The sequence below is a fragment of the Boleophthalmus pectinirostris genome, unplaced genomic scaffold (assembly GCF_026225935.1).
Source record: "Boleophthalmus pectinirostris isolate CB_2022bp ecotype Guang Dong unplaced genomic scaffold, ASM2622593v1 HiC_scaffold_4, whole genome shotgun sequence".
Lineage (NCBI taxonomy): Eukaryota > Metazoa > Chordata > Actinopteri > Gobiiformes > Gobiidae > Boleophthalmus > Boleophthalmus pectinirostris.
In genome coordinates, this window is record NW_026571353.1 from 38,443,000 (window position 1) to 38,464,516 (window position 21,517).

The 21,517-nt window shown below is 40.2% G+C and overlaps 1 protein-coding gene across 2 annotated transcripts; it reads right to left on the bottom strand.

The window, feature by feature from the left end:
• Positions 1-1,454: 1,454 nt before the first annotated feature.
• On the bottom strand, positions 1,455-16,707 carry ptgesl (prostaglandin E synthase 2-like). Of its 2 annotated transcripts, none has more exons than XM_055162089.1 (7): positions 16,418-16,707; positions 12,855-13,043; positions 10,889-10,944; positions 6,904-7,056; positions 5,131-5,331; positions 4,662-4,779; positions 1,455-3,336 (listed from the first exon to the last, which is right to left on the bottom strand). In XM_055162089.1, exons 1-7 carry the CDS (start codon positions 16,694-16,696, stop codon positions 3,208-3,210), a joined length of 1,125 nt encoding a protein of 374 aa, XP_055018064.1. In that variant the 5' UTR covers positions 16,697-16,707; the 3' UTR covers positions 1,455-3,207. The 2 variants fall into 2 exon arrangements, with proteins under 2 accessions (XP_055018064.1, XP_055018065.1); XM_055162090.1 differs by lacking the exon at positions 16,418-16,707 and adding an exon at positions 16,220-16,242.
• Positions 16,708-21,517: the final 4,810 nt, after the last annotated feature.

Consider the following 21,517-nt stretch of genomic DNA (forward strand, 5'->3'; position numbering starts at 1 on the left):
GATTTAGTCCCGGTTTAGTCCTGATTTAGTCCTGATTTATGTCTGGTTTAGACCTGGTTTAGTCCTGGTTTAGTCCTGGTTTAGACCTGGTTCAGTCCTGGTTTAGTCTTGATTTAGTCCTGGTTTAGGTCTGGTTTAGTCCTGGTTTAGACCTGGTTTAGTCCTGATTTAGTCCTGGTTTAGACCTGGTTTAGTCCTGATTTAGTCCTCTTTTAATCCTGGTTTAGGTCTGGTTTATTCCTGGTTTAGACCTGGTTCAGTCCTGGTTTAGTCCCGGTTTAGTCCTGATTTAGTCTTGGTTTAGTCCTGGTTTAATCCTGGTTTAGTACAGATGTAGCTCTAGTTTGGACCTGGTTTAGTCCTGGTTTAGGTCTGGTTTAGTCCTGGTTTGGATCCATTTTAATCCTGTTTTAGTTATTTAGTAAATAAAGTAAAAAATAAACCGTCAGTGAGTGTTTATGTGGTGTGTGCATAAAATTCTTATTATTTATTATCAGTGTTTAATTTTAAAAACAGACGCTCTTCCACCACAAAACCTTTTATTCATGACAAAATAAACAACCATCATCTTTTGTTTTTATTTTTATTTTTATTTTATCTTTGTACAACATTTTTACACTTTTGTTGCAAAATGAACATTCAGAGAAACTCCTCCTCAGATCTTCAACAAACTTCAACTTCAGAAATCAAAACGATTTCAGCCAAACATTTGTACAGACAACTCACTAATTTAACTGTTGTTGTGTCCTTGAGCAAGACACTTTGACATTGACGTAACTTATGCTTCACTGATTAGAACTTGGTAAATATTTTTTTAAAAGTGCTATCCTAATGCTAGACCTGGTTTAGTACAGATGTAGACCTGACCTGGACCTGGTTTAGTTCTGGTTTGGATCTGGTTTGGACCTGGTTTGGACCTGGTTTAGTTCTGGTTTGGACCTGGTTTGGACCTGGTTTAGACCTGGTTTGGACCTGGTTTGGACCTGGTTTAGTTCTGGTTTGGACCTGGTTTAGTTCTGGTTTGGACCTGGTTTAGTTCTGGTTTGGACCTGGTTTGGACCTGGTTTAGTTCTGGTTTGGACCTGGTTTAGTTCTGGTTTGGACCTGGTTTGGACCTGGTTTGGATCTGGTTTGGATCTGGTTTAGTTCTGGTTTGGACCTGGTTTGGACCTGGTTTGGACCTGGTTTAGTTCTGGTTTGGACCTGGTTTAGTTCTGGTTTGGACCTGGTTTAGTTCTGGTTTGGACCTGGTTTGGACCTGGTTTAGTTCTGGTTTGGACCTGGTTTAGTTCTGGTTTGGACCTGGTTTATTATTATTAAATTACACTTTACTTTTAATTATTATTTTCTAACACCTCATGGTCTTAATGAGTCCACACACTTTTTTATTACTTCATTATTTTGTTTTTCAGTAATTGCTTTTGTCAGACGTTCAAAAAAATAAAAAATAAAAATGCCAAAAAATCTCCTTTATTTCAGAATTTCAGAGGGGCAGTTATAAGATGAAAGTGTCATTTGTAAAACACTAAAAACGACTTGAACGTGGGTTTTTCTGACCATTGTTGTTGTCTCCGTGGCGATGTTACGCCTGAAATGCTCCACAGTATGGCATTAAACTTACCCAGTTGTGAGAGACTCCACAGATCTGACCTGTAACATGGTCGACTGGTGTCAGGTTGAGTTACTTACTTAATTATAACTTACTCGAAAGTTTTGACAAAAAGAAATTCCCAGGAAGCTATGATCGCCATGTTTTCGTTTTTCCTCCCTGGCCTAAGTCACCACCCCCTTCAGAGCGTCGTTGCCACATAATCAACGTGAATGTCGCAAATGAATCTATTACACATCGAATCAGGTTTGTCAAGTTGTTTTGTAAAGTTTTGTATCATGTTTTTAAAAATTCATGGTGAACTTGTCGCGTCAGTTGTCGTCCTAAATGACTGAAACGTGCTTGGGTGTTGATTTCAGAGTCGTTTTTGCTTAATACTTCATCTTTAATGACATTTCTGGCTGGTTCCGATCTGGAAATAATTTCTCTGTCCGTTATGTTCCACATTATGGCATTAAACTACGGAGCCCGTCTGATGACGTGCTCGAAAAAAAGATATTAAATCATGGCCTCAAATTACTATTTCGTTACCACAATATGTAACTCAATCCTACGTCTTTGTTAATTCGTCCTCACGATTTAGTTAATTTGTTCCCACGTTTTTGCTAATTCATTCCCACGTTTTGGTGAATTCGTTCTCATGTTTTAGTTAATTCGTTCCTACATTTTAGCGAACTTGATCCCACGTTTTAGTTAACTCATTCCTACATTTTAGTGAACTCATTCCCACGTTTTCATTAATTCGTCTCCACGTTTTAGTGCAGCCGTTCCCACGATTTGGTGAACTCGTTCCCACATTTTCATTCATTCGTCTCCACGTTTTAGCCAATTTGTTCCCACGTTTTGGCGAACTCGTTCCCACATTTTCATTCATTCGTCTCCACGTTTTAGCCAATTTGTTCCCACGTTTTGGCGAACTCGTTCCCACATTTTCATTCATTCGTCTCCACGTTTTAGCCAATTCGTTCCTACGTTTTGGCAAACTCGTTACCATGTTTTAATTAACTCGTTACCATGTTTTAATTAACTCGTTTCCATGTTTTAATTAACTCGTTTCCACGTTTTAATTAACTCGTTTCCACGTTTTAGCTAAAATGTGGGAACGAATTACATATTGTGGTAATTCGTAGTAATAGTAATCTGATATAGTAATTTGAAAATATTAATTGGCCACGATTTATTATCTTTTTTCGCACATGTCATCAGGCGGGCTCCGTATTAAGCAGCTCTACTTTACATTTCTTCAATTACAGGTGGTTTAATGCAAAAATACCTTGAAAAACAGACGTTCTGACTGTGAGCGGGGTCGCCTCTCCACAGATCTGACCTGTAACTTGGTCTAGTTTGGTCTCCATGGAGATAGAAAGGTTTAATGCCATACTGTGAAATATTCCAGACAAAGCAATAACATCTTCATGGAGAAAAGCGTTAAACGATGCACTTTTAATACGCAAAATTCAAGTCATTTCAACCATTTTTACTATTTTTACCGTTATTTCGAAACCGTATCGTGGAGTTTTGTGTCTCTTTGCGTTACTGGATCAGACTTGAGTTTTGACGTCGAGTGAACGTGTGAACGAGCCAGTCTTTAGTCGTTTTCACTGTCTGCCCTCGTGGTTCTGTGTGGCCCTTTGCATTCGTTTGTACCAGTGTTTGACTTTGGTGTTTTTCATCATGTCGTCGAACGCCTGCAGTCCCTCCATCACACGCAGGACGCCGTACACCGACTGAAGAGAAGAGAAAAAGACGGGAAAAGTAAGTCTGGAACTCACATCAACTAAAACACAACACAGGATAAATCCAAAAAGGAGATACAGGATCCTCTGGTGTGGATTCTACTTGGACGACCAACATAAAGGGGATATAATCATGCAAAATTTACTTAATAATTACAAATGTTCCCACTTTTCATTTACACTATCAAAGTTGTATTTAGAGTGATTAAAGCATGTTTGTGTACATTTGAAAATTTAAAAAAAAATTACCCAAACATTCACATGACCATTTCTCGCTACTTTCCACACGCTCCCCCCAGTTCTTACTTCATTCTCCAATTTTTTTGTGATTTTTTTTTTTAGATTAAAAAAAAAAAAAAATTTTCCTAGATATTTTGTGATTATTATTATTATTATTATTATTATTATTATTATTATTATATTTTTTTAGATTTTTTGTGAGGATTTTTTTCAGGTTTTTTTGTGATTTTTTTTTTAAAAATTTTTTTAGCTATTTTGTCTTTTTTTTTTTTTAATTTTTTTGTGTGTGTGTGTTTTTTGGGGTTTTTTTTAGTTTTTTTTTTTTTTTTAGGTTTTTTGTGATTTAAATTTTTATATTTTTTGTGTGATTTTGTTATTTATAGGATGTAGGATTCGGAAGCATAGCAAGATCATACTTGCTACTGTGAACTGAACTCTCTGTCCATAGGGGGCGCTCACAGCACGGTCCAGCAGAGTGGCACTTCGTTGTGATGGAGTTTAAAATCAATATTGCACTTTAAAATGTCTAAATATTAAATAATTTACACTTTGTGTATTCTGAACTCTCAACACCAGGGGGCACTGCATCTTCACAAACCAGTTCAATGAAGTTCAACTAGAAAATATATTGAAACTCTGATAAACTGTAAAGTTTTAATATTTTAAAAATGTTTAATATGAGCTGATCAGCCTCTGTCATGACTTTAAATTTTCTTAATATTTGAAGTCTGTATTTGAAATATTTTTGTTTTAATGTAACTCTCAGTATTGTTTAGAAAAGGGAAAACGGGGCAGATAACATAAGATTTCTTCTTTCTTTCTGCTCCTTTTCATTCATTTCTTGTATGTTTAATGTTATGACTATGAATGTTATAATGTTAATATCTTTTTATATTTTAGGAATGAAATAAACAAATATATATGACAAAATAAAATCTGTTAATGGGAATTTTACTTACAGAATTAGAATTATTTCTAATTTGTAAATTCTATTAGAAAAACTTGATGATTCGGTTTAAAATCCATCATGATTTAAACTTCACTGTTCACAAAAGGTTCAGTTCTCTGAGTCTCACCAGGTCTGCGAGGTTCGGTCGGTCTCCTCCCATAAACTTGCGTTGTTTGCCGATGGCTGCGATCCAGTCATTCACCGCTTTGTACAAATCCTGCCTCACGTCGTCCTGGAGGTTGTGTCTGAAAAATCACAAGTTCACAAGTCGTTACTACAGATGCACCGATACTGGTATCGAATATCGGCGCAGATCCAGGAATATTCCATAAATATTCCATAATATCGGTTTGGTCAATATCCTGCTGGACTCTTTACTGACTGATGTAGCCTCATGAGGTTTGAACTTTAGTAGTTATTGCAGGACACATAACAATCAGTTTAGTATTAAGTTAACTGTTTTGAGGGAAAATACCACACTGATATTATTTAAACTGGATGTCAGCAGATACATAAAGACAAAGGATCAATATCAGTGTCAGAAATGAAAAACCCTTGTCCAATTCAAAATGAAATCTGCTTCAAACCTCTCGTACCTGTTCTTGAGTCGTTTGGAGATGATGAACATGGCCGCCGCTCCCACGTATTTGGCGAAGAATCCCTCGAAGGAGCCGAACTTTCCCTCTCGTACGATGTAGTCGAAGGACGCCAGCGCCTCGCCCGTGGTCCTGTACACGTTTGGAGAGATCAGGTGCACCAGCCAGTCGTCCGCCCACTGACGCCACTTCATCTCCTCTCTGCAGCAGGAAGTATATAGTCAAATACTTCACAATAAAAGCATATAATAACTAGAAAAGCACTCAGAGAGCGCAGACCTCCGCCAAGGACTACCCCCATTTTTTATATAAATTGCGATAAAATCAGTCTTCTGGATCAGATCCGGATCAGCCTTTGGAATATGAAAGAGGATCCCATTGTCCATCCCTGAGTCAAATTTCATGGGGTTTGGTCAATAATTAACCGAGATATTGAGAAACAAAATTTTTGGCCCCATTTACCACAATGTTAACTAAAATTTCAAAGTGATCCAGAATCCAGGATTTCTTCCGGATCAGCCCCAAAATGAAATTGAGTTCTTCCTTTTCACATTTCCAACAAATCCTGAAAATTTCATCAAAATCGGTCCATAACTTTTTGAGTTATGTTGCTGACAGACAAACAAACAAACAACCAAACAAATAGACAAACAAACAAATAGACAAACGCCGGCAAAAACATAACCTCCTTGGCAGAGGTAATAACAACACCTGCTTGTTTCTATGGATATGTCACAGCTGTGCCCAGAATGTTCCACAGTATGACATTAAACAGCTTGACCTAACATTTATTCAATTACAAGTGGTTTTATAGCTCAAAAATACCTAGAAAAACAGGAATTCTGACTGTGAGTGGGGTCTCCTCTCCACAGATCTGACACCTATAACTTTGTCTGGTTTGGTCTCCATGAAGATATATACAAAGCAATAACATCTCCATGGAAAGAAAGAAAGAAAATGATTTGTTTTACATTTGGATTGGACAAAAAATGTTCACGTGTTTGTGAGTTAAAGTGCACATATTTCCAAAAAGTCATGCTAGAATGGAAACAAAAATATGAAATCAAATAAATAAATAAAAATGTGAGGCCAAAATTGGAAACTGATTATGTTAAAATCTCATCTTGTTTTGTTCTCATGGACACAAACTCTTATCTCCTCTCCCAGTACTCCCCATTTTTGAGTCTCAGCAGGATCCTGGACCAATTTATATTCTCAATTAAATTATTTTTATTCCGAATTAAAGCTCTCATGTAAATGTCGCAATTATGACACTAAACAGATCTACTTGACATTTATTCAATTCCAGGTGGTTTTAAAGCTCAAAAATACCTAGAAAAACAGACATTCTGACTGTGAGCGGTGTCGCCTCTCCACAGATCTGACCTGTAACTTGGTCTGGTGTTGTCTCCATGAAGATAGAAGATAGAAAGGTTTAATACCAAACTGAAAATGATGCTTGGATGTGTTAATCTCTTCATCTTAGTATCCAAATGCTTTTTAAATGGTTTTGCAAAATTACGTAAATTGTTTAAAGATTGATATTTAAGTAACTTTAAATTTCTTTTGTGAGTTTGAGGAGGAACATAGTTTGTGCAAGTGCAGACAAAATGCAATGTTCAACTGTTGTCTTTGGATTTATAACAATATCATGCACTTATACATGTAGCTCATGACATGTTTAGCCCCTTCGAAACTTTAACACACTGAAACTATCCGAGACAAAAAGAATGAGGAGGGAGTCGTAGAAAAGTGTAACAAAACGTATCTCACTTCTGCATGCCTTTCTCTGGGTACATGAGCAGCGTGTCGGCCTCACTCAGCATCAGCCAGTATTTGTTCATATACTCCACCACCTCTTTCCCACTGTCGTTTTTGGACTTCAACTCGGGATAACAGCGAATAATCTCCGACACGGACTTATCCCTGCGAAAACACAAACATCACAATCTGTTATTATTATTATTAAAGACAGAACTACAGCTAAAAGAGAAAAAAAGCTATAAAACATACAATATCTACAGGAAAAGAGCCCATCTCATGCAAAATAACTTTTCACATTGTATGAACATAAACAAGCACAATTTGGGTTTTGGAACATCCATTACACAATAGTTATGAAATCTTACTGATTTCTTGGAGACAGTCACAGACCAGGAACTATGAAAGTCCAACTATTGCTCCTCCCCCCGCCCGTCCTGAGAAAGCACAGGCTCCGCCCTCCAAACGTGACGCAGACTCTGAGTGAGCCGCCCTTCCTCCGCTCATCTCAGGGAGGGAGGGGGAGACAGACGTGCGCCCTGATAGCGGCAGGAATAAACTTTTATTCATCATGGAGATACAGCGCGTTCAGCCGCATGTGTTGGACCCGGAATCGGACGAGGACTTTGAGGTGAATCCGTGTGTCATTCGTTCATTCGTTTTTCAATATCAAACCAAAAATAAGAAAATGAAAAAGCAACAGTTTTCTTCATTATTTGTCTCCAAAACCAAAATGAAAAAACAGATAATGATTCATTTTTTCAGTTTTCGATTTTGTGTTTAAATGAAAAATGGAAAAAAAGGATAACAGACGTTTCCCGTTTACGTGACTCCTGTGACTGCGATGCCGAACTTTGGCACCGCGTACGGACTGAACCAGGACTGATCCAGGTCCGGGACCAGACCGGGACCAGAGTAGACTGGGACCAGAGTAGACCAGACCGGGACCAGACCGGGACCAGACCGGGACCAGACCGGGATCAGACCGGGACCAGACCGGGATCAGACCGGGATCAGACCGGGACCAGACCGGGACCAGACCGGGACCAGACCGGGACCAGAGTAGGACTGAGACCGGGACCAGACCAGGACCAGACCGGGACCAGACCGGGACCAGAGCAGGACTGAGACCGAGACCAGACCGGGACCAGACCGGGACCAGAGCAGGACTGAGACCGGGACCAGAGCAGGACTGAGACCGAAGACCAGACCAGGACCAGACCAGGACCACGGCGGACTCCGAGCTTTGACTCTGAGCCTCAGCGGGGTCCGAGTCTCAGCTTCAAGCTCCGGCCTTACAGTGGGCTCTGAGCCTCCGGTCTGGTCCCGGTCTGGTCCCGGTCTGGTCTCTGGCCTCAGTCCGGTCTCAGTCCCGGTCTCAGTCCCGGTCTCAGTCCCGGTCTCAGTCCCGGTCTCAGTCCCGGTCTCAGTCCCTGGATCATAACTGGTTCAGCGAAGTGTTTTCTGTTACGTCAAACGTGTCATAGGTGTATCTGCCGCGTCATCGTTGTAGCAGCTTTAGTTCGTTGTCACGTGGGAGGCAGAAATACGCTGCAATTTGTTTAAAAAAACGCAGAATCAATCTAAAAACCACTTGGGCGACAAATACAAGGCCCACACATCACTCTGAGAAGGAAGAAAGCTCTGGAAAGTTGATTCTGCATGAGACGGGCCCTTTAAGTACATTTCTATTTTTTCCTCCTAATTTTGACATTCCCAGTTATATTTATCCCCTGCCTTAGTATCTGTATATTTATTATGTTAAATAAATAAATAAATAAATACAGCAGGCTAATTATAGTGTAATATGCTCCGTTACAAGCTGTTAGTTTCAGTACTTCCTGTCCAATTGTGCGTCCAGGGGGATTTTGCCGAGTCGTGCAAAAATGAATAAACATTTAAAGATAAGGCAGTGAACAGGGAGCTGTGGGTGTAAAAAAAAGTACACAAATAAAATGAGAACTTGGACAGAAGAGACACTTCAGAGAGATGTTTCAAAGCGAACACTACTTTCTGAATAAAACTTGAACAAATAAATAATAGTATGTAATGTAAGTAAGTGAAAGGATAATTTTATAAACCAGTCTTATAGTTGAATTGTTGTTCTTTCTGTGTGTTAAAAGTCACAGTGAGTCGTTCGTGTGGACCTGGATCTGTGTTTAACTTCGTTGTAACTGAGCCGTGGACTCTCCGGTGACTCCAGAGTCTGACGAGGACCTCACGTCTCTCTCCAGTGTCACGTTCTTAAAATAGTTTATCTGCTGCTGAATTTAGAGCTCCTGTATTTACACAGACACGCCCCTTTACTCTCATTAGCATAAAGATTTATATGTGTGTCGTCTGTGATGGAAATTTATATTGTGGAAAGATTTCTCTCAAATTGTCTTCGTGTAAATAGAGTATTCCTAGGTTTGCCCAAATTTAAGATTTTTTTTAAGACCTTTTTAAGACCACTTAAATGAAAATTAAGACCAACATCGCACCCGTTATGCGGCGAAAAACATTGTGGATTAAAACTACACTTCCTCATGATCCATCCAACGTCTTCCTCCACTCTACTGTTTGTTTACTCTTTGCCGCCGGTGCCAGAAACTAAAATACTGCTTGTGCATACTCCAAACTAAACGTTCATTCAAGTTATGTTCATTCACGTTTAATTCAAGTTTTTTTAAAAGTGTCAAATTATCATGTTAATTGCAATTAATTACAGTCATATTTAGCGCGTTATGTTTTTTTAATCGTGTTAATCTTATTTTTAATCTCTAACTTTACTGTTTCTGTATGTGAGTTGCCTTATTATAAAATCTGTTTTTTTGTGTTGTTAGGACACAGTCTCGCACTGTGCAGTCCTGCTCCGCTCGCTCCCGCAAACAATTGTAGCCTAATTTTCATTCCCGTTTTCGCCGCATCTGCGATAAACCTGCACATGTCTGATCTGTGAAAACATCGCGACACAGACACAGAACAGACTCACCTTCAGCATCAACATCCTTCTGTCACAGAAAGAACACTCATATTCCACTGAGTCGTGTCCTTTAGTAGAAGCTGAACCACATCAGCGACACAAGAGCGATTTTTTTTTTCTTCGCTTAGTTTATACAAATGAGCCATGTGGTTTTAAGTTTTGTTTCTGTGAGACTTGTGCAAATCTGCCTTAAACACATTATCATGTCAAACGGGTTTTTTTTCCTCCCTCTGTTTAACATCGCACTGCAGCCTGGTTGAGTAAACAAAAAATAGGCTAATGAAATTTAAGATCTTTGTGAAAAAAAAAGACTTGGACAACAAAATTTAAAACTTGTTGAGGCCTTAATTGAAATTTAAGACCTTTTCAAGACTTTTAAAACCCTGGTGAATGAATGTGATTTCTACCTGAGAACAGATCAGTCATGAACATGTGTAAAGACTCAGGAGACACAACTGTCCCCATCCGAGGAACTACAATTCAGTCTTTAGCTGTCCTCAAATGTAAGTTACAGGTCTGGGAAACAAATGTCACTCTGCTTTGATATGTATGTAAGTTGTATTTCTGTATAAATATTCAGATCTCAGATGTTCTGGGGCAGATGCTCTGTGGCTCTGGGAGGAGACACTCAGGAGATGGAGAGAAGGGGTGACAGGAGAGAGGAGACTGGGGAGAGATTGTTGGTCTCTGGCCAGGGCAGGCAAGACAAGAAGAAGAAACCTTTACCTGTATTCCAAAAACTCACCGGGCTTCGCAAATGAATCAATTATTTATCATCAAGAGATACATAATTTTTTCCGTAACACGTCTCATGTGAAGCTGAGAGTGTAAACTGAAGCATTCTTATAAACTTCTAATCAAGCATCTCTTCACCTGCGTCTGGAGTCATTTCTTAACATTTATTTATTTATTTATGTAACATTAAAAAGAGATACGTTACTTTTCTGCAACCAAGATACCAGTTATGATCTGAAATATGTGATAAATCTTCTCATTCTCCTAGGAAAATATTACAGTGGAGTTTGGTCTTACTTGGAGATGAGGTGAGTCTTGATTGAGCTGATGATGACAGAGGAGTCGTTCAATTGCTGCAAAAAAAAAAAAAATAGAGAGAGAAATTTTATATAATAACATATATAGGCAATATAATACAATATAAAGTCAGATTAGTTTAGTGAGAAGAAGAGTCCGAGACACCTTCTTAAAGTCGCACTACGTAACTTTTTTAGTGGAAAAACATACATTTTTACATTGAGCAGGCAGGTGACTCCACAGATCTGACCTGTAACTGGAGCTGGTGGTGTCGCCCGTTTGTCTCCATGGAGATAGACACGTTAATACCATAATGCGGGACACATTCTAGTCACATCAATAACCATCTCCAAGAAGACAAATAAAAAAAAACAAACATTTACGTAGAAGAGTTGGGTGATGCGTCGATAATTTTGTAAACTGCGGTACTGAAAAAGTGTCAATACCGTGTGTCCATTTGTGCTTTAAAACAAAAACTAAAGTACAGTGTTAGTTTGGCCGTGTGGACCTTACAACTACAGTGTGTCCCAAAAAATCTGACATCATTTTGCAGGCCAGTAATTTTGGTAATTCTTGTTGAAATAACCACAAATTTAAACAGAATGTAGAAACAGGTCAAAATTTATATCGAATGTTTTATTTTTGTTCCGTTTTCAGGTTGAGCCGTTCACTCCCAAAGAGAAGTCATTCCGTGTCTTGGAATCTGCTCACACACACTCATCCAAAACTGTGCAGCTCTAATGCAGTATTTGGAAAAACTTCACCAACTGGCAAAAAAAAGAATTGGACTTGGTACCAAAACTTTAAAGAGGAAGGTGCTTATGCAGGGTTAAAGGATCTGGTAGACCATCAACATCATCATCATTGAGCTAGACTTAGTAGTTTTCAAGAGAATTCTTTTTAAAATTATGTCAATTTTTTTGGGACACCCTCTATAATAAAATCTGAAGATGAGCCCAAGATGCGTCGTGCTGTTTTCAGTGGTCTGCGCTTACTGGCACATGGGCCCAAAGATCTGCTAGAGCGGAGCGAGCGTGACCTCAGAGCGGCGAGGCACAGTCTGACAAAGATCACTTTTAGAAGCTTTGAAGATTTAAACATTTCAAAAAGTTTATGTTGTGAAAAATAGAAAAGAATCCTACAAAATCCGACCTCTGTGAAAGTTGTGGATGCCCTCTCAGCAGAACACAGGGCAGTTTGAATTCCCAAAAAATGAATTCTTTCTGGGCCCAAGCTCCCGGAAGCTGCAGAACCTGGAGCAGACACTAGTCGATCTCGAGTTGGGACAAAGGGGTAACGCCTTATCCGGTTTTTATTATAGATCCATGGTGTGGCCATGACGCACGCAGAGTTTTGTGTGTCACTCGAAAAGAATCATGCACTTTCTCAATGCGTATTTGTGCATTAAGTTTCACAATCAACCCTCCAACATTACTTACAGGCACAATTTCACACATTTACTTCTGTTTTTGTTTGGTTTTGAGTTTCACATAGAAAAAAATTTAAAAAGCAGAGCAAGGTGTCTATGGACTGTTCACGGTTACATCACACAGTCACACGTCTGTCCATGTACTTAAGGCAAATCTGCACTAAATTTAGAATTGTCATGTGTATGTCTCCAAATGTTGGAGGGTAGAGAGACGATGCCTTGTACAATTAATGATCTATTTTGCATTTAAATCGGCTAAATCCACATTGTTCCTTAATAAACGTGTGTTATTTGATCTATTTTTCCCACTGCGTTTAAGGAAAAATCTAAACTTAATGCAGATTTTCCTTAGTAGTAGATAATACTGATAATACTGTCTATAACTGTGTAATTAGGAGACAACATAAAAAAATGAATATCGCCCAACCCTATTACATTGTGCAACTTTAAGATTGTTTACTCTGGTAGTTGTACACTCCAGACCCAGAATACAGCTAAAATATTAAAAAAAAACCTCAGGACAGAGTTGCTCCTCACCACTTCTTCGTCGACCATGAGAATAGGCACTTTTCTGTACGTGGACCACTTGATCTCTTTCCTCATGACGGGATTCACCTCCACGATCTCGTACGGAAGCCCGTGGTAGTCCAAAAACGCTCTGACTTTACTGCAGAACGGACAGGTCTTATACTGGTACAACACCAGCTTCAGAGCGCCCCCTTGAGCCTGGAAAGAGAAGAATAAAAGCCATATTACTAAACCAGAGCTAATTTATGTACATTTACCTACTGCAAATACTTCAGTGATTTTATAAGCTATAGGTCATTTCCTGTCCACAGCAAGACAGAAAATAAAATGTATTACACTTTTCTGGGTTGTTAAAGTACTGGGCAACACTGTTTGGGCTACATTTTATTTTCAGTAGAGACTGTCAAAAATATTAACGCTTAACACAAAATATTAATTGCACTTATTAATAGTTCTAATGCACTGTTTCCCCACGTTTATCCTGACCTGTCCTGACTGCTCCTCTTGTGCAAACACAAAATTAGGGTGACCAGATTTTAAGCCCTGTGTCCCCTGACCCAGCAGATTTATACAAAACCAGTGATATGTCCCAGTTTTATACAAGAAATGTCCCAGGTGTCACGATTTTGGACCAATCTGATCCCTGCCAACAGTAAAGAGAGCCATAAATTGGCATTTGTTTTAGTAAAATACAGAAAAGCTGCTTAAAAATGACCAAAACACAATGAAAATGTGACTATACTGACTCACATTAGTGCAAAGTGCAGAACAATTTTCCTTAATTAATTAATTTATTTATTTGATTGGGACAGAGCATGTTAATGAACAAACATGACACAACATGAATATAAACACGCTGGATTGTGGCCTAAGACTAATTTCCATTTGTTGTCCCAAAGGGCTGGAGTCACAGGGGCCAAACAATAAAATATTGCACAGTCCAGTCATTCCCATTATTCTGCAGTCAATTTGGCCAAACATTAAACACATGCAGATATGTGTCCACAGAAGATCAATTAAAAATACAATGAAACTAAACATGAGACACGTTTAGTTTGACCAGAACCAATTTTTCATTTGAGCTTTAAAAGAGCTGTACATAGGACACTCTCTCAGTGTTAGAGCTGTACGACACTCTCTCAGTGTCAGAGCTGTACGACACTCTCTCAGTGTCAGAGCTGTAGGACACTCTCTCAGTGTCAGAGCGGTACGACACTCTCTCAGTGTCAGAGCTGTACGACACTCTCTCAGTGTCAGAGCTGTACGACACTCTCAGTGTTAGAGCTGTACGTAGGACACTCTCTCAGTGTCAGAGCTGTACGACACTCTCTCAGTGTCAGAGCTGTACGACACTCTCTCAGTGTTAGAGCTGTACGACACTCTCTCAGTGTCAGAGCTGTACGACACTCTCTCAGTGTCAGAGCTGTACGACACTCTCTCAGTGTTAGAGAGCTGTACGACACTCTCTCAGTGTTAGAGCTGTAGACACTCTCTCAGTACTGTACGACACTCTGTCAGTGTTAGAGCTGTACGACACTCTCTCAGTGTCAGAGCTGTACGACACTCTCTCAGTGTTAGAGCTGTACGACACTCTCTCAGTGTTAGAGCTGTACGACACTCTCTCAGTGTCAGAGCTGTACGACACTCTCTCAGTGTCAGAGCTGTACGACACTCTCTCAGTGTTAGAGCTGTACGACACTCTCTCAGTGTCAGAGCTGTACGACACTCTCTCAGTGTTAGAGCTGTACGACACTCTCTCAGTGTTAGAGCTGTACGACACTCTCTCAGTGTCAGAGCTGTACGACACTCTCTCAGTGTCAGAGCTGTACGACACTCTCTCAGTGTCAGAGCTGTACGACACTCTCTCAGTGTTAGAGCTGTACGACACTCTCTCAGTGTCAGAGCTGTACGACACTCTCTCAGTGTCAGAGCTGTACGACACTCTCTCAGTGTCAGAGCTGTACGACACTCTCTCAGTGTTAGAGCTGTACGACACTCTCTCAGTGTTAGAGCTGTACGACACTCTCTGTGTTAGAGCTGTACGACACGCTCTCAGTGTTAGAGCTGTACGACACTCTCTCAGTGTCAGAGCTGTACGACACTCTCTCAGTGTCAGAGCTGTACGACACTCTCTGTGTTAGAGCTGTACGACACGCTCTCAGTGTTAGAGCTGTACGACACTCTCTGTGTTAGAGCTGTACGACACGCTCTCAGTGTTAGAGCTGTACGACACTCTCTCAGTGTCAGAGCTGTACGACACTCTCTCAGTGTCAGAGCTGTACGACACTCTCTGTGTTAGAGCTGTACGACACTCTCTCAGTGTTAGAGCTGTACGACACTCTCTCAGTGTTAGAGCTGTACGACACTCTCTCAGTGTCAGAGCGGTACGACACTCTCTCAGTGTTAGAGCTGTACGACACTCTCTCAGTGTCAGAGCTGTACGACACTCTCTCAGTGTTAGAGCTGTACGACACTCTCTCAGTGTCAGAGCTGTACGACACTCTCTCAGTGTCAGAGCTGTACGACACTCTCTCAGTGTCAGAGCTGTACGACACTCTCTCAGTGTCAGAGCGGTACGACACTCTCTCAGTGTTAGAGCTGTACGACACTCTCTCAGTGTTAGAGCTGTACGACACTCTCTCTCAGTGTCAGAGCGGTTACGACACTCTCTCAGTGTTAGAGCTGTACGACACTCTCTCAGTGTCAGAGCTGTACGACACTCTCTCAGTGTCAGAGCTGTACGACACTCTCTCAGTGTTAGAGCTGTACGACACTCTCTCAGTGTCAGAGCTGTACGACACTCTCTCAGTGTTAGTGGAGACTGTTCCACAGATTCCACCTTGGACAGATAAAACATTGTGACCAAAGCTGTTCTGTCTGTGGGTTTGACCAGGTCTCCCCTGGCGATGGCTCGTGTGGTTCTTTCTCAAATGTCTTTGCATCTGACATCCTCCTTTAACAGTGCTGATGCGAGGGAGTGCAGAACTTAAATTAGACAAACTCTTTAAAGGTCGATCATGTCGCTAAAGTCCAAAAGCCTGTGCCTCTTTTATAGAGGTTTCAATGGTTTTAAGTGTTGTGGGGCAAGAGACCAAGTGGTTAAAGGATAAACTATGGGAGAAATAATCACGGAGTAGAAATAAGTTTTAGCAGCATTCAGTTACGCACTCATTCCACAATTGTATTATTACCAACCACCCCAAATGGGGATGTCCACGTTTTTCATTTTGAAAATCTGGTCACCCTACACAAAATATGAATTACACTTATGAAAACTTCTAATGTTTTCCCATGCACAATCGAGACCTGTCCTGACTGCTCTTCACAAAATATCAATTGCAGTTATAAATCCTTGTAATACAGTATTTCCAGACCTGTCCTGTCTCTTGTTCTTGTGCATGGTAAATAATAACACGAATACTTCTGCAGTATTTCCAGACCTGTCCTGTCTCTTGTTCTTGTGCATGGTAAATAATAACACGAATACTTCTGCAGTATTTCCAGACCTGTCCTGTCTCTTGTTCTTGTGCATGGTAAATAATAACACGAATACTTCTGCAGTATTTCCAGACCTGTCCTGTCTCTTGTTCTTGTGCATGGTGCTCTTGTTGTCGCTGTTTCACTGTGCGGTAAAGTCCCAGTCCTCCTCCGAGCAGAAACGCGCCGAGCAGTCCGCCTCCCGTGGCCGCCGTCCGGGCAGACAGAGCCAGCCCCGCCCGCGCCCCGGAGCTCCCGGTACCGTAGGCCCGGTTCCCCGCGAGCCTGGCCCCGGTTCCGGCCCGGAGAGACCGCGGGGAGGCCAGGAAAGTCCAGCCGACCTTAACCAACGCTCTGCCGCAGCGGGCCGCCATGACGCTTTACGTAAAACCTCACCAAGTATCGCGAGAAAAAGAGAGAGTTTGTCTGAAGTAAACAAAACCTGCCTCCACATTTTTATTAACAGTGTTGGGAAGGTGACTTTTAAAATGTAATCCCCTACAGATTACAGATTACATCCCCCAAAATGTAGTTTGTAACGTAATCCATTAAATTACTTAAAGTGAGTAATGTAATCTGAATACTTTGGATTACTTGATTTGTTGTAGAGAAACAAAGACGAGGATCTGACATAAGAAGTTTTGTCTGATAAAAGAAAATAAAAAGTTCAGATTTTCAGACTTTACTTAACCAAATTAAAAATAATATTGATACAAGACGAAGAAACACATCCACACAGCAGGATTTAGTCCTGTTAAATCCTGTTTTAGTCCTGATTTAGTCCTGGTTTAGTCCTGGTTTTAGCCCTGGTTTATATCTAGTTTAGACCTGGTTTAGATCTAGTTTAGACCTGGTTTAGATCTAGTTTAGACCTGGTTTAGTCCTGATTTCAGTCCTGGTTTAGACCTAGTTTTAGTCCTGGTTTAGACCTGGTTTAGATCTAGTTTAGTCCTGGTTTAGACCTGGTTTAATCCTGGTTTAGACTTGATTACATAGAAGAAAAAAAAAAAACGAAAGAAAAAAAAGGGATATAGCCCAAAATGTGAAAACAGGAAAATCCCTCTGTGTAATCCATTTATTTCAACAAAGTAACTGTAATCCAATTACCACTCACTGAAACAGTAACTGTAACTGAATACAGTTACTCATCATTTGTACTCTGATTACATAACTCTGGTACTTGTAATCTGTTACTCCCCAACACTGAATATTAAAAATGTAGGATTTATTTTTTGCTTTTTTTTTTTTTTTTTTTTTTTTCTAAAATGTGTTTATTATTTTTTGTTTATATTATTTTTGTTTATTCATAAGTTTTTCATTTTATTTTGGTTAGTTAGCATAATAAATGTTTTTGCCATGATGTTTAGTTTAAATAGTTTAAGTCTAATTTGTTATTATTTATCTTAGCATAGGTTGACCAGATTTTCAAAATAAAAAAACTGGGACACTCTCTGTTTGTGGTGGTTGGTAATAAAATATATAAAATTGTGAATCAAGTGCGCAATTAAGGAAAATTGTTCTGTACTCGGCCCATTCATGACAAACATGTGAGTCAGTATAGTCACATTTTCTTTATGTTTTGGTCGTTTTTAAGCAGCTTTTCTGTATTTTACCTCAACTAATGTCAATTTCTACCTCTCTTTACTGTTGGCAGCGATCAGATAGGCACACCTGGGACAATTCTTGTATAAAACTGGAACAAATCATGATTTTTGTATAAATCTGCTGGGACAGGGGACATAGGGCTCAAAACTGGGACTGTCCCGGGTAAATAGGGACGTCTGGTCACACGATCTTAGCACCTTTTCTGTTTTTTGTTTAGTCCGTGGGGGGCCTAGGGGATAAATGTGGGTGGTCAAAACCATTGATTTGTCCCACTTCTATACAAGACTTGTCCCAGGTGTCCCTATTTTGTACCAATCTGATTCCCGCCAAAAGCAAAAAAGGGAATTTATTGTCATTTTTCAGCCAAAATACAGAAGAAGGTGCTTGAAAATTACCCATTTTTACACCAGATGGACCAAGTGCATAACAGTTTTCCTTAATTTCCTCATTTTGGTTAATTTGCATAATTTATTTTTGCTCTGTGGTGTTTGTTAAATTGCTTAGCACCTTTTCTGTTTTATTTAAACCGTGGGGGCAGCTAGGGGGATAAATGTGGGTGGTTCAGCCGGACCAGAGTGCACCTGGGTGGTTTTTACCAGTCGGCAGGAGAAGCAGCAGGTGCAGGTGCAGGTGTTGTTTGCCTGCAAAACTTGGAATACATCTTGTAAAATGCAGCTCTGGATCTGGACAGAGTTTGTTTTACTGTTTCACTGCGTAAACCACATCCACACAGTGCCCCAAAGGTGATTATTTGAGTTATGTTTAGTTCTAAGTTTGCTCACCGCTTTTGTTTATTACTTTTCGTTTACAAATCTTCACTACAGATAGATTTTATACAGATTTTCTCAACTATGTTATAATGTTATTTCCTCACATGTTACACAACTAAGGTGACCACACGTCCCTATTGACCCAGGACAGTCCCAGTTTTAATCCCTGTGTCCTCTGTCCCAGCAGATTTATCTAAAACCATTGATTTGTCCCAGTTTTATCCAAGACATGTCCCAGGTGTCCCTATTTTGTAGCAATTTGAACAGTAAAAAGCAGAATTTATTGTCATTCCTCAGCCAAAATACAGAAAAAAGGTGATTGAAAATTACCCAAGTGACAATTTTCTCTTAATTATACTCTCTTTTAACAATTTTATTATTACCAAACACCCAAACTGACTAAAAGGCAAACAGTAGATGTTAACTTGAAAACAAAATATTGCGTCATACAGGACCTAGGTTTTGGACTGTGGACAGTGACATCTTTCTTGGCAGCTTGTGAGGCCATGGTCAAAATAATATTTGTATTTGGGGAAAAAAAGAGTAAATTCCCATTAATCCCTTTATATTCCGACCTTGTTTTTATGAATTTCTGAGCATATAAAAAAAACACAACTGCAGCAAGACCGCTGATATACATATAATATATATAAAAAAAAAAAAAAAAAAAATGTGTTTACCTTCCACGGTGGTAGGTCTCTCTCACCTCATCAGCTCGGGTCCTCTACAGAGGCCTGGGAGCTTGAGAGTTCTGCGCAGTATCTTTGCTGTTCCAGTACTGCACTTTTCTGGACTAGATGTCGTTGTTTTTCCCGGTATCTGTTGTAGCCACTCTTCCAGTTTGGGGTTACAGCCCGAGCGCTCCGATCACCACAGGCACCACTGATGCCTTTACTTTCCAGGCTCTCTCCAGCTCTTCTTGAGCCCTGGTATTTCTCTAGTTCTCGTGTTCTTTTTCCTATATTACCATCGCTTGGTATTGCGATGTCAACCACCACGGCTCTGCTCTGTTTTATCCACCACACAGCTGTTTTATCACTGTCGCGCTGAAGTCGACAGATTTGCCTTTTCTTTGATGACATGATGGGTTTCAGATACTCGCATTTTTTGACCCTGCCGCACTTGTTATGTCCTCCATGTGCTTTCCCTGTACGGTGCGCATCTGGTCATTAACAGTCTAATATTTTGGTGCACATCCGTTAACCCTTAATTATATCTGCGTTGTGTCCCTGTGTACTGCGCTGGTTGAAGGAAGGACCATGAGACACTGGTGACCAATGGATACTGGATACCACGTTTACTGGTGGTTCTGCACAAATGAAAGAAAAATACAAATCTCTGTCACATGTTTTCTCCATGCACGCAGCTCATCAGTCCCCTCCTCAGTAGCATTGTACAGACTGAGAAAGGTGCACATGTGCCTAAACATTTTAACAATTTTTTTTTAACATAAAATAAATATGAATTATAATATTTTTAAATGTTCCATAACAATCTATTGACATCTTAAACACAATGCACATACCTGCACAAATGAAAGAAAAATACAAATCTCTGTCACATGTTTTCTCCATGCACGCAGCTCATCAGTCCCCTGTTAGCAAGAAAACACATGGAGAAGGCTGAAGCTAGCTCTCAACTACATGTAACTACAGTAAATTTTAAACAATAGACATGAGACCGCTCCAACATGGTCCAACTTGTACATGTGGATTTGTAGATTATCAGTAATTATATTAACAATGAACTTTTATATTTTAAAACTTGTGCTCACCTCCTCAGTAGCATTGTACAGACTGAGAGAGGTGCACATGTGCAGCACGCAAACCACGTTGCTCTTAAAGGGACAGTACAGGCAAAATGTGCAACTCTTAATAACATAATAATAACATTGGGAAAGAGGCTAAACCATGCCTAAAACCACACAATACCAATGGAAATTTAATTAAAGTGAAGGATTTGGTGAAATTCAAAATAAAACAAAAATACATTTCTCCTTGGTTACAATCACCCCTCCTGAAATTCACCAACATCCTGAACGTAGTCTACACAGGACCTCGGGGGGGGGGGAATGTCTACCACAGCAATCTGTCACAAGCAATTCACGGACCAAGTCCATGACCCAACTGAAAAGTTACCTTGCACACAAGATTCAGGAAATAAAAAGGGTGATCAAGTCTCAATATTCCCTCAGGTAAATGCAGTGCCGTGTACACCACACAATGCCTGGACCCATAAATGCTTCTCATAGACACTTGTCAAGGAAAATGCAGCCAACGGCATCAGCAGAAATCAACAGTACAACCAAAGATCTCTCAGGCTACAAAAACAGACTGAGGCTAGTCACTGAATAAACCAGGTCGGTTTCTGAAATAAGGTACATGAACCATAGACTCAATCAACCTGTTCACTGATTTCACTAACCTCCCTGCACGAGTCCTTACTCGGGTACTGTCCCCTGTGCTCGCATCGGGGCCAGTGGAACCCGAAGCCACTGAATGTGAGTCAGCAACAGAGTCATGGTCAGGTGAAAATGGGTCAGCTAGACAGTCATGGGGGGAACTGGGAAGAACCAAGTCAACACAAACTGACTGCCCTAAATCAGGCAAAGCAGCAAAAGCATCATTGGACATGGATTCAAAAGAGTCATTGTTCAAATTGTCCATGAGGGAATCGTCATTGAATAGAGATCGGTCAGTGTCATTGGGCTCATCATCAGGTATGACAGGAAGTGGCAGGAAGTTTACATTCAGCAAAAGATTCCTGTGTACAACTTTTGAGTGGCCATCCGCATCACTGATTCTGTAAACATGAATGTTG

Bases quoted from the DNA above. Each gene is read 5' to 3' on its own strand.
- ptgesl (XM_055162089.1), bottom strand. From the start codon at position 16,696: ATGGCGGCCCGCTGCGGCAGAGCGTTGGTTAAGGTCGGCTGGACTTTC. The intron at 7,057-10,888 runs GTAAGACCAAAC...GTGTTTTCGCAG, and splicing joins AAGACTCACCTCATCTCCAA to GGATAAGTCCGTGTCGGAGA. The intron at 5,332-6,903 runs GTGAGATACGTT...TTCCTGCTGCAG, and splicing joins CCAGAGAAAGGCATGCAGAA to AGAGGAGATGAAGTGGCGTC.